Source organism: Strongylocentrotus purpuratus, unplaced genomic scaffold (assembly GCF_000002235.5).
Source record: "Strongylocentrotus purpuratus isolate Spur 01 unplaced genomic scaffold, Spur_5.0 spur5_scaffold_5, whole genome shotgun sequence".
NCBI classification, from domain to species: Eukaryota; Metazoa; Echinodermata; class Echinoidea; order Camarodonta; family Strongylocentrotidae; genus Strongylocentrotus; species Strongylocentrotus purpuratus.
Window position 1 is genome coordinate 3,207,317 of NW_022145611.1, and position 13,001 is coordinate 3,220,317.

Below are 13,001 nucleotides of genomic sequence, written 5' to 3' on the forward strand. Positions count from 1 at the left end.
CCCCCTCCCCCCCCCCCCCCCCCCCCCCCCTCACCGGGAATTCCGCCTCTGGCATAATGGGAAAAAGTGAGGGAAAAAACGGAAAAATCATGTCATTTCAGGAACATTTGTAAATCATTGGTATCGACTTGCAAATAAACCACATTTGAATTTTATTTGGGGAATCAACTGCACCCCAAACCCCCCCCCCCCCCATCAGCACGTCAGTGCAAAGGGTAATACAACATCTTTTTTTAACGCATTATAGTTATAGCAATGGTTTAACAATCTTCTTTATTATGCGAGAGTGCGCGCATGGAGCGATCGTGCGAGAAGATTGTCCAATTTGAAAAATGAAGCCCTTTGTTCCAGACCATCTCAGTATCAGTACATCCTTAATTCACATTTTACAATACCATTTTTTTTTCTTTTCTTCAAAGGTGCAGGTGGGATGACCCCCTTCAAATACTTCCAGTGAATGTGTTTCGCACCAATTTGCCGCCTTTGCCTCCTCCAGCAATATATTTCAAATGTCTTCCCTCAGCTGTTGAATAATTTTGTCATGTCACATGCATGTATGGTATAAGTCTATTGTAAAAGAGTTCCTCTTGTATTGTGAGAAAGTGTTGATTTAAAATGAAAAATCTAATTCAGGAGATTATGATTACGGAGGTAATTTTTTAAATACCCTTTTTGCCCTTGAACCAGGCGCGGATCCAGGATTTTCCAATAGGGGGGGGGGGGGGGGGCCGGGAATTTGAAAATTGCGCAGACCGAAAAAAAAGTAATTTTCTGGCTTCACAATTCGGCTAGTGAGCGAAGTGAGCGAGCAATTTGTGTTATTTATTACCAAAATAAACTAGAAAAGATATCAACAAATCTCATTCGGGCAGCTCGCTGTCCCCTCCCCCCCCCCCCCATCAAGCGCGAAGCGCAGAAGCTTTGATGTTTCATGAAATTATTAGAGAAAGAAGAGGATTCGTTGTACCATTCTCGACACGTATTCCTTGTCTGCATTCAGCTTCCCTCTCCCGCGCGTAGCGCGGAAGCTTTTACCTTTCATAGTTTGATGAGATTATTAGAGAAAGAAGATGATTCGTTTTTCCATTCCGGACTCTTAATCCTTCTTTGAATTCAGTTCCCCCCCCCCTCCCGCGCAAAGCGCGGAAGCTTTGACCTCTCATAGTTTAATGAAATTATTAGAGAAAGAAGAGGATTCGTTGTACTATTCTCGACACTTAATCCTTGTCTGAATTCAGTTCCTCCCCCCTCCCGCGCGAAGCACGGAAGCTTTGACCTTAATAAATTATAAGAGAAAGAAGACGATTTGTTGTACCATTCTCGACTCGTATTCCTTGTCTGAATTCAGCTTTCCTCTCCCGCGCGTAGCGCGGAAGCTTTGACCTTTCATAGTTTGATGAAATTATTAGAGAAAGAAGATGATTCGTTGTTCCATGCTGAACTCTTAATCCTTCTTTTGAATTCAGTTCACACCCCCCCTCTCGCGTGAAGCGCGGAAGCTTTGACCTTTCATAGTTTAATGAAATTATTAGAGAAAGAAGATGATTCGTTGTTCCATTCTCGACTCTAAATCCTTGTCTGAATTCAGTTCCTCCCCCCCCCCCTCCCGCGCGAAGCGCGGAAGCTTTGACCTTAATAAACTATAAGAGAAAGAAGACGATTTGTTGTACCATTCTCGATTCGTATTCCTTGTCTGAATTCAGCTTCCCTCCTCCGCGCGTAGCGAGGAAGCTTTGACCTTTCATAGTTTGATGAAATTATTAGAGAAAGAAGATGATTTTTTTTTCCATTCCGGACTCTTAATCCTTCTTTGAATTCAGTTCCCCCCCCCCCCCTCCCGCGCGAAGCGCGGAAGCTTTGACCTTTCATAGTTTAATGAAATTATTAGAGAAAGAAGAGGATTCGTTGTACTATTCTCGACACTTAATCCTTGTCTGAATTCAGTTCCTCCCCCCTCCCGCGCGAAGCACGGAAGCTTTGACCTTTATAAATTATAAGAGAAAGAAGACGATTTGTTGTACCATTCTCGACTCGTATTCCTTGTCTGAACTCAGCTTCCCTCTCCCGCGCGTAGCGCGGAAGCTTTGACCTTTCATAGTTTGATGAAATTATTAGAGAAAGAAGATGATTCGTTGTTCCATTCTCGATTCTAAATCCTTGTCTGAATTCAGTTCCTCCCCCCTCCCGCTTTACGTTTCATTAAATTATTAGAGAAAGAAGACTATTCGTTGTACCGTTCTCGACTCGTATTCCTTTTTTGAATTTTTGTATTACGGGCCGGACTTTTTTCAGTGAAAAGTAACCCTTTATCGGGGATTTTGGGAACACAAAATCGGTCCCTCCGAGGGAGGGGAGGGGGGGGGGGGGCGTTCTTCTTTTTCTTTTCCCTTTTTAAAAATCTCTCTCTCTCTGTTTCTTTTCTCTTCTCCTTTTTTTCTTCTCTTCCCCTTTCTTTTTTCTCTTCTTTTCTTCCTCTTTTTTCCTTCCTTTTTTTTGCGCCGCCAATAGGGGGGGGGGGGGGGGCGCGGCCGTGTCGGCCCCCCTGGATCCGCCACTGCTTGAACATGTGAAAATCGCCCCCCCCCCCTCCCCCATGAGCAGGAGGAGGCCCGTCTCCAAATAAAGGTAAAATTAATGTGATTTTACCTTTTTTCCCGGTGGAGGGGGCCGGCCCTCCGCCCCCCTGGATCCGCCACTGGAGTGACACACCTTTTCCAAGATCCGTCAACCCAGCATGTTTGCTCAGAAAATGCAACATGAATGTTATGAAGGGAGAAGCTAAGAGATGGACAGGATGGGGATGGAGCACCCTCAGTTTCGTCTTTATTCTTTACCGATTCTTTATGGCACCCCATGATTTAGTTACCGGTTTTAGATCACACTCACTTGAATTTGAAAGACAGCCCCCCCCCCCCCCCCCCCTCCCCCGGCCTGCTAAATTCTGGTCACAGGTCTGTCAGATCAGGGATAATGAGTTTACCTTGACCATGGCATGGATCACATTATTTTTTTCAGTTTCCGAAATTGAAACGCCTAGCATATCACCAGCTGATCGGCCCGGCCCCCCCCCCCCCCACTCAGAGGTCGGAATGACCGCATGCGTGTTGCCAAAATGTCCGATAAAGGGGTACTTTTCGTGCTACAAAGTCCGGCCCGAGAATTGTAAAAAAAGGGGTGTATTTGACTTTTCACCCGGAGATTTCTTTAAAAAGGGGGTGTTTTTCCTTTTTTCTCTCATCTCTTTGGATTCCTGAGAAATTATTCCGAATTTAAGGGGGTACATTGAGCATTTTACCTGATTTAGGGGGGTCTCCAAGGCAGGAAAAGCCCGCGAAAAGCCCGCGAAAGGGGGGTTCGGAAATGTTGGCAGTCCTCAGATAGGGGGTGCTTTCAAAAAGAGGGTACGAGCATATGCGTACCCCAAATAACACTGAGTGGGGGGCCGGGCTGATCGGGTATTCATACTTTGTCAAAAAGTAAAAGACTCTTCGAGAGACTTGTTCACGAAGGAATACTAATCTTTAAGAAGCACGGACAGCCAACTTGACCCTATTCCTTCAAACTACTTCAAACCCGTGGTGAAACAAGGCGCAGATATTTTTACGTCGTGCGGTTCTTGAAATACATACATGCGCCATCATTCTGCGAATTGCACCTGTTTGAACTAGCGATGGATCGCGATGGTGCGCGCGATGAAATCCGCAAATGCACTTTAGGCTTATATATAGCGAACGCGCGCGCCTTACGTGCAGCTTGCATGCACACACCGTGAAATCAGAATCAAAGCACTTCTCAGCTTTGCATCAATATAGTCCATCCTGCAACCATCTCCGATCGTACGCAGCTCAAGAACAAGGACTATTGTTTATCAGTTTACTATAGGCGCACTGATCGAATTTGGCTCCTTACTATTCAGATCCGTCAACTATTTTCGTCTGCTTTCTGAAGAAAGTCGATGTCAACCTCTCAGCTCAGGCTCAGCGAGACTGGGATATGGAGGCTGGAGGAGAGGAGTAGATGGGTAGCTTTAGTCAGGCTCGGGATGCATTCTTCTCTTGATCTCCTCGGCTAGCTCCTCTGAGCTGACGCGCTGGTATACAGAGCTAGAGCTAGCAGGTGCTGCTATACGGTATATTGACGAGCTGATGAGAGTGAGATGAGGATTCGATATAGACCCTACTTCTTGAAATAAGGACCTGAACTTACGGCTAACTTATTGGATACTCCTGGCATACATTCTTGTGGAATCATTTTGGATAAGTTTTATATCTTTTGCAACATAACTCCGATGAACCATCAGCAGTGAAGATGAAAACAATAATATTTCTTTCTCTGGTCGCGACGGCGACAGCCCTGTCGTGTGGCACCTGCGAACGGGAGAAGTGCCCGACTCTGTCCTGCCAAGGTGGTGTAGTGGATGATGTCTGTGTTTGCTGCAAGGAATGTGCCAAACTGGATGGACAATCTTGTGGAGGACGGTTCAATAAATATGGGCAGTGTGATAATGGATTAGTATGTGAACTCATTGTAGCAGTTGGAGATTCATTGAGCTCTGATGCTCAAGGAATATGTCGAGGTAATTTAGTAAAGAAAACTTTTTTCACCTCCTTTTTTTTTGCATTTAAATTTCAACAATGTTATCCTGTAATGTTTCATTTCATCCATCAAAATGTGACCAAACATTAATGCCTTTTGTATATATTCACAGTTAGACTAATTAGACAACTTAAACAATTCTTTGCTTTACTAGTAAAAACAATGAAATCTTGTCCAATTATCCAATCTAGATGTAGAATAAATATCACAAAAAATAAGTTAATATCTAGTAGATCTATTTGTTTTCAGTTTCATTTGTTTTCACCTCATATTCTTTTTACATTTGACCTAATAATATACATACCTGTACTAGTACATGTAGCATATGCTGATTGATATCATTATAGTTATCTTTTGCATGTATTGTATCCATGTTTTATTTGCTTTAGCTTTCACATCTACATTTAACAGTACTTGATTGATTTAAATAACTTATTACAATTTTTCTGCAGTACATTTAGCTCTTCTTGCAGTAAATCTACAGAGTAACTCACTCAGGTTCAGTCTGGCTTTATAAGTTGTTGCTCGGAGGTATGGAATGTACATATATTGGATACAGGCCTAGCATATTCTCTGTATAAAGCATGCTTTAAATGTGAACATGAGAACTAGAAGTAAATTAGTATTGGGCAAGTTTCAAAAGGAGTGAAGGAAGTAAAAAAAATATATACAAAAAGTACAGATAATCTGCTAACATCTAAATAAATAAAGAAGACAACAAACATTTTCACCCAGCTACATGTACTACAGATAACAAGGGTATTGAAAGGTAATAAACTAGAAACAGTGTTAGGAGAAATGTATCAATTGTCACTGTTGGCTGGCTTCAAACTTCAAAGGAAATAGCAACCTTTAGAAGTTAGAGGTCAAAATGTGACATATTTGACATGATGTTTTACAATTCAGTGTACTTGATGTGAATGGAATGGTATAGGCCCTTCCACAATATGTGTTTCTATTTAGATACTTGTTACATGTATGTTGATGCTACAGAGTATGTATTTAATCTCTCTTTTCTGCATTTTACATTGTAAAGTTGCATCTGAGGTACATGTACCGGTATGCTGTACTTTAAAACACAAATATTTTGTATCAATAATACTCTTGGATTGTAGTAATTTCAGCTGGTAGTCTGTGAATCTATTGGAATGCATGCGTCTCCAGGTTTATGTTTCCTTTCAATTGGCTTGCCTTGGAAGTTTGAGAGGGGTGAATTCACTTTGGAGCACAGCATGTACTTAACACAAAGATGTGAATATGAGTGAGTGAGTGAATAGAGGCATGGACTACCTACTAGTTGTGAATAGAACGTTGATAATCAGACAGGGCAAAGGGCATTTACTCCATTTACATGCTTGCCTGTTGGCTTAGTTTGACATGGGTGAAGCCAGAGTGCTCACATGTGCATTGTAGGCTAGCAATCAATTTAAGATTGAGGAATGCCTTCAAAGTAATTGTTAGGCAATCTGGTTGGTTTCACTACGATGTATGTAGAAGTATTGTCAATCTGTAATACCAGTGACTGACTATTGGCACAAGCTCTACATGTAGGTGCATGAATATAAGATGCATTAATGAACATCTTCTCGTGTTAAGCCCAGAGGAATGCATTCGATTGTATGTACATGTAGACATACATGTTCATGGGACTTCATTTTCTGTTTTTACTTTAAGCAGTAGACACATATTCACAGAATAAAGGGATTTATGTTCCTGATCTTCTTTCTTCAAGATATTGTAGATATCTGTTAAAAAATCAGACTGCTAGTATAATAATGATTTCCAGACGAAAATTAATGGATTATATTCATGTAGCAGTATAACTTTTGATGTGACAGCACTGTTCAAACAAAATGCATGTACAGATGTACAACCTGTATGTCTAATAAATATGATGCAAATATGTGATACTGCAAACATGCTGGTGGATATATTGCACAGTGGGGAAATGGGCTTGGAATGTTACACTAGTTGGAATTGACTGGGTACACTTATACATGTAAGAGGGATACAAGGTCATAAAGAGAATTGACAGCAATCTTTGAAGCAGTTCATTACAAAATGATAGATTATGAAATTAGAAATTTGATTGTTATCATCAAAGGACATCAATAACTTTAGTATTTTCAAGTCTGGAATTATGACAAAAAGCCACATTGTGCATTCCATAATTTTTATTAAATTCAGTCAAACCTGTCTTAGTTTTCACCTCTCTGGAAAGGCCACCTTTCTACACTCCACAGTAGTTGCTTTTTCTGTTTCAGTTGAGTACCTTTCAATAGACAGGTTTGACTGAGATCATTATAGACCTGTTTTATAGCATGTAAAGGCAAATTTTACGTTGAAGGCCTATCACGTGTGGTGTTGTTATATCAGGCAGCATTTACAATGTGGCTTTAATTAAAAAACATGAAGAACTTTTTTTTAATAAGATCAGGTGTTAAAACAAACCTTGTGCTCCTAGATGTAAGAAGTTTGGTGAGAAGTTATTAATTATGACAAGGATACAGCGGTAGAACCTGGGAGCGGATGTGAAACAAGATAATTGAAGGAACTCCTTGCCTAGCTGACCCAGAAAGGGTGTAAGACAAGCGTGTTTGAAGCCCTTGGTAACGAGGACAGAGTTAATGAGTCTAGTCGACCCCATCTATTATTCATCACGTCACAGGCTTGTCATGTCAGGATCTTTTCTCTCTCATGGAAAATCTTTGATGTACAATATATTTAGGCTGGATATTACTTAATGAGAAATGAAACTTAAATTAGGGTCTACTGTATGTGTTGTACATGTACATGTACAGTACAAAATAAAGATCTACATATTTGTATACCGGTAGGCCTATAGCATGAACAAATTGGTGTTTACATGCTGGTACACGTAAGTTTAATGTGGCTTATTAAAGAAAGCCATGTAAACTGTTTCATTGTAATCTAATGAAGGAGTTTTACTGTAATTGTGAAATTGTTTAATGATGGCTGTCTTTGTGGTATTCAAAAAGGCATACAATTTTAAAAATCCAGATTTTAAGCACTCTGTATCCAGTGGAAAAAATATAATAGCCTACCATACGTTTCAATCAACTACTATTATTTTTTTGCATCATTGGCAAGATAGGAAAGAATGATGCATGGTCACATGGTGTCATTAGACCAATTAGATTGCCTACATTCTAGAACCCATTTTATAATTACTTGTTATTTCTTCACCTTACAAAACTGATTTGCGTATAATAATAATAATATTGGATATTTACATGTATATCTATATTCTGTAGTGCACATATCCACCCTGCTGGGTGCTTAAAACGCTCCAATATTACACGGCTCTGCTAGGCTACACTACACTACTGATTTCGGTGCTCACAGCATTCAAGAAATTCCTTCCTACCGGTACCCATCACCTGGGTGGAGAGTGGCAAATGTAGATTAATGTCTTGCCAAAAGTGCTGCGGCAGGAACCTGTAATCCACCGTCCGACGACTTATCCACTAGACCACAACACCTCTACACCTATACATAATGGGCAGTCTGTTGTAAAGGTAGAAAATTATTGACAAAGTGGGTGTGTGGCTTCTTCCTTGTGACAATTACACAAGTTGATGAATAAGAGGAAAATCATCAGAACCGTTCAAACTCAAACATTTCAAATCTAACTCCTTCTATGCAATACGCATTCATTTGATATTGAATCTATACCTGTGTACACCTGTGTACACCTGTGCAACCAAGCCGAAGATCATATGAGAAGCCAGCATATGTGCAGTGCAATATTGGATGACATATTGATTCTACACATCAATTGTAGTGATCAGTCATTCATATTGAAAAGTTATTGAAATGAAATGTTACATGTACCTAATACCAAACACACACTGTATGTTTTACACTGTGAATCTTTAAAAGAAAAAAGCCTTTCAATACTCAATCATTTTGTAAATGATTTATAACAACCATGACATTTTCACCAGTATTGTTATTTTCTACTACATGTAGTTTCAGCACTCTTATTAATTATTGTTGATAATTATTATTATTATTTTTTTAAATAAGTGTTCTTTAATATAATTATCATTGTTACTATTAATTATTGTCATTTTTTTTTTGTTATTATTATTTTTGTTTACTATCACATTACATTATGCAAAGTAATATTAAGAGTAGTTTACTATTTATTAAAGTACAACATGACATGTACATGTATGTATTAATTACCAAAGACCTTTTGTCAGAAATACAGTGTATGAATGTATAAATTCTTACTCTAATTCATTTGATGAAAAGTCCCAGGGTGTGGGTTATTCAAAGAGGATGATCATCTTGCATTTCTTACAACCAGTACGTTTCTTTGAACAGCACAAGATAGGTTTGGACTCAGGTCTCAGTATGACCTAGCAAGGTTTGAAAATGCAACTCAGAGTACATTTATACATTTGTACATGTTCTTTATGTTCATCACAAAATTGCACATTAAACATTCTATCCACAGCCAAATACATGTAGACCTCAGTTTTCGTTGAGGGTTAAGAATACTGTTTACTTTATTTGTTTGTTCGTTTGTTCGGTTTTATTTCTTTGTTGAAAAAGATACAATTAAACTCAAATTACAACAATTCAAACAATAATAAATAGCAATGATAATAATAGTAAATAAATCAATTAGAGAGGTAATAATGAGCGGTTAGACTGGAAAAGGATCACGGCCTCATAAGACTTTCAAGTCTTTGGTTGGTTCTTGTGGGTCTATAGCCTAGGGATACACTGTCTCTCAATGAATAGACAAATAGTTTAAATTATGGGGCGTAAGTATTGATTTTTGTGACTGTAATTAGGGGAAAGTGTCATAGTATATATCGGTCACAATGAATCACATTTGAATGTGTTATTCTGGGAGCCACATGAATGGATCGATACACATCAACTGCTAAAGGTTTTACATTGTGTAGCAGATAAATGGGCCTGGTAAATTAGAGTCGTAACATAACAAAGCAGAAACAAAATTGGTACATGTCAATTGGCACATTTGCATGTTTCAGTAAATGATAGAAAGAGGCACAATGCAAGAAATTCAGCTATCGATTACTTGAGATTGAGACATTGAATTGCAGTGCTATCATACAGGTGTACATACTGTAATTAACGGTGTATTAACCGCACCTTTTTGCCGACGAATAAAATTCAAAATCAGGAGTGCGGCTTATACACGGTACACCAATTTTTAAAAGTTTTTTTTAAAGTTTTTATTTATTCCCCTCCACCTGGCGCTATGCCTGGCAATGTCTCCCAGCTCAGTAATCGGTGTGTTGACTCACCACTCGGAAACTAGAACAACATTCAAATTTGTCTGTCATCTTGGTTTGAAAGTAATCTTTCTGATAGATCTCAATATGTAGTTTATAATAATAATTCCTCAAATTTTTCTTCTATTACGCGGCGTACCATAAGGTTCTATCCTACAGTAGGTCCTCTACTGTTTTTTTTATTTATATTAATGATCTTACACATTCAGCTGCACCTCACAGTTAAATGAAAGGCCTTCCCGTGTGGGTTTTTTAACATGGACCTGGCATGCTGCCGGGCATTTAAGAGTGGTGCTGTTAATACACGAGGGCGGTTTATACACGGTTAATTACGGTACATACATGTAAATGTACTTAATGTAGGCCTGCCATCTTTGTATGATGATGTCATGTACATTCAGCTCACCCGGAGTCTACATATTTTTCTTGAAAAGGTTGTTCTTTAGAAAGTACATTCATGTAGTCTTGATATTAGATAATGTAGATGCAGTTCTTTTAACATATTTTAGATTATATAGTTTTAAGTTAATCTGTTCTTCTAACAGGGTGTATCCTGAGTTATCTTTGTATTTATTCATAGTCTTTTATTACATGTTGGTTGTGAATTTCTTTCAGCACATGGATCAATAATTAGTTTAAAGGAGGTTCTGATCTGTATTGAGACCTGAGAAAATGGAAATAGAACCTCTCCACAATGTGATGAATGTGAGGTGGGGCTTGAATTTTAAGTGCAGAACTATTCATTGAAAAAGACAGAAATAACCTTGATTATCTATTTCAATTTATTGATTAAAGGTTGTTATTGATGCGATCTATTGATCTTACCTCCTATAAAGAGTGCCTCATCTTCAATAGACTGCTCATTTGCCTGTTTGTAAACCTGACAAATTGATGACAGAGTAGAGTTGTGCCCAAGTGATACAATTTGTTCAGTACAATGTCTGTTATTGGATAACAGACCTTGTACAACCCCCTGTCAAACAGTTGTGGTTCATAACAATAAAGCTGTACTCATGCACATGTACAGTATGTAGTTGCACAGTCCCTGTAGCTGCATGATTGAGAATAGGCCGAGTTATACTCTTTTCACACTAGTTTTGCTTAACCCCATACTTTGCTTAGCCCCGTACTATCCTTAACCCCAGACTATTTTTTTTGGCTTTTCACACACGCTGTTTTTAGTCCCGTACTAGCGCCTATTCCTGAAATGGGAAAATTCACGCTGTTCTCACTGCAATTCGTTAACCCCAGATATCGTGAATAGTAATCATGAATGTTATGATTGGACATACTTCGCATCTGGCCAGCTGCGATACGCTCCATTGCGTAGTACCGGACTATTTTTTGCTTCTGTTCTCATTCATTTGCTTGGCACCGCAATTGCGGGGTTAGCAGGAGTTAGAACCACAATTGCGGAGTTAGCCCTGCTATTTTGCAGGGTTAGTTAACCCCGTACTATAGGTGGGGTTAGCCAACTTTAACCCACTTTGGTAAAAGCCAGTCTCAACAGAAAGTGGAATAGGCTTAACCCCGTACTATAGGTGGGGCTAAGACCCCCCCCCCTCCCTTAACCCCACCTATACTACGTGGTTAAGCAAAATATTGCCAGTGTGTAAACAGTAATAGGCTTCACTGATGCAGATGAGACTAGTGAGAGGTGTCATCAAAGAGGCTGCTTTCAGACTAGTTCATTATCACTATGAGAAAAGAAAATGAGATTAAACAAAGGTGTACATGAATGTTGACTATAAATCTTTGTGCACAACAAATGGGAGAAATTTGAATTTGTATGTCAGTCAACAAAACTTTTTCGATATATTATTGAATTGTAACCTTCCTTTCAAGTGGAATTGTTATGAACATAAAGAAAATTACTGTTATATCTTTGGTGGTTATGGTGACCCCCCCCCCCCCACCTGTACTGTTCATTCACAGTTAAACTTATTTATTTTATCATGAAGGGCCACTACTCACAGTCACAATCAGTGGTTTTCTTGTCTTTTTTATGTTATCACTGGTTTGATGTCTTGTTTCATTGTTTATATCTCTTATAATCCAGATGTAGAGAAGAGAGACTCTGATGCAATCGGCTCATTCGCTGAGTCCTCTCAAGACAGTCAGGACTCGATTTACATCCTGGAATGTGAAATCAAGTCCTTCTCAGGTTGCAACTTAGTCACTGAAAAGTGTGCCTGCAGTGAGGATGTCCGAACCTGCATCAATCCCTTCCAGTTTGCCGGACTGGATGAGTGTCGTCAAGTCGTGCGTGTCCAGAATGGATCCATCACTCCTGCAGGTAAGATTCAGGCATTGCTCAAGAGTGCTTGAGTCAGTGTGAGTAGGTGTTTGGTTGTGATTGGGGGGGGGGGGGGCATGTATGAATCCCTACAATGTGACTTTAAAGTGATTGTCTACAGGTGAATCAATGTTGGATGTTGTGCTGATCATCACCAGGGAAAAAATACATTGGGGCTCAGGGCGAACGAGCCCCAAAAAGTCATAAAAGAGCCCCCAAATTTTGCATAGAGTTCAACGCAAAAAAAATTAACAAGTCTTATTTTCATGCAAGCAAGCTTGAAAAGTAGCCCCCAAAATTTTTCAAGTTATTTTTTCCCTGATGATCACTGGTGGTTAGAACATTCTGAGGGCCAAACAAGTGGAACAACACAATGTATGTGAAGTGCTTTGCTATGAGTGGGATGTCCTGTGTAGTACAGTATATGTGCATTATAGTTCTGTCCATACATCATCATATATCCTCATACATCAGACATGCAGGTAGTACATGTACTATGTAGGCAAAGACGAATTGTTGATTGACAATGATTGCTTACGAGTCTTGTGTGTGTTTGCTGGTATACTTCGGCATGTTTGTTGAATGTAATAATAATAATAATAATAATAATAATAATCTTTTAAAGGTACAATGTCCCATTTGCAGGCCAAAAAAATGAAAAAGTTAAATTCCAACTGCATTTGAAAGATAATACTAATTTAGAACTTCCCTAAAAAAGGTGGGGCTTGAAAATGTCTTCAAGTGGGAAAATAACAACTATTAGTTGTCAAATCGACTTTAGGGCTATAGAGCCCAAAAATAATAGTCTTGAT

The 13,001-nt window shown here is 39.1% G+C and overlaps 1 protein-coding gene across 1 annotated transcript; it reads left to right on the forward strand.

Annotated features, from left to right (window-relative positions):
* The first annotated feature begins 3,766 nt into the window (after positions 1–3,766).
* Positions 3,767–12,587, forward strand: LOC115929738 (cysteine-rich motor neuron 1 protein-like). The gene is made up of 2 exons (XM_030999671.1): positions 3,767–4,576; positions 11,953–12,587. The coding sequence occupies exons 1-2, from the start codon at positions 4,309–4,311 to the stop codon at positions 12,219–12,221; spliced, it is 537 nt and encodes a 178-aa protein (XP_030855531.1). The 5' UTR covers positions 3,767–4,308; the 3' UTR covers positions 12,222–12,587.
* Positions 12,588–13,001: the final 414 nt, after the last annotated feature.

Bases quoted from the DNA above. Each gene is read 5' to 3' on its own strand.
- LOC115929738 (XM_030999671.1), top strand. From the start codon at position 4,309: ATGAAAACAATAATATTTCTTTCTCTGGTCGCGACGGCGACAGCCCTG. The intron at 4,577-11,952 runs GTAATTTAGTAA...CTTATAATCCAG, and splicing joins TGCTCAAGGAATATGTCGAG to ATGTAGAGAAGAGAGACTCT.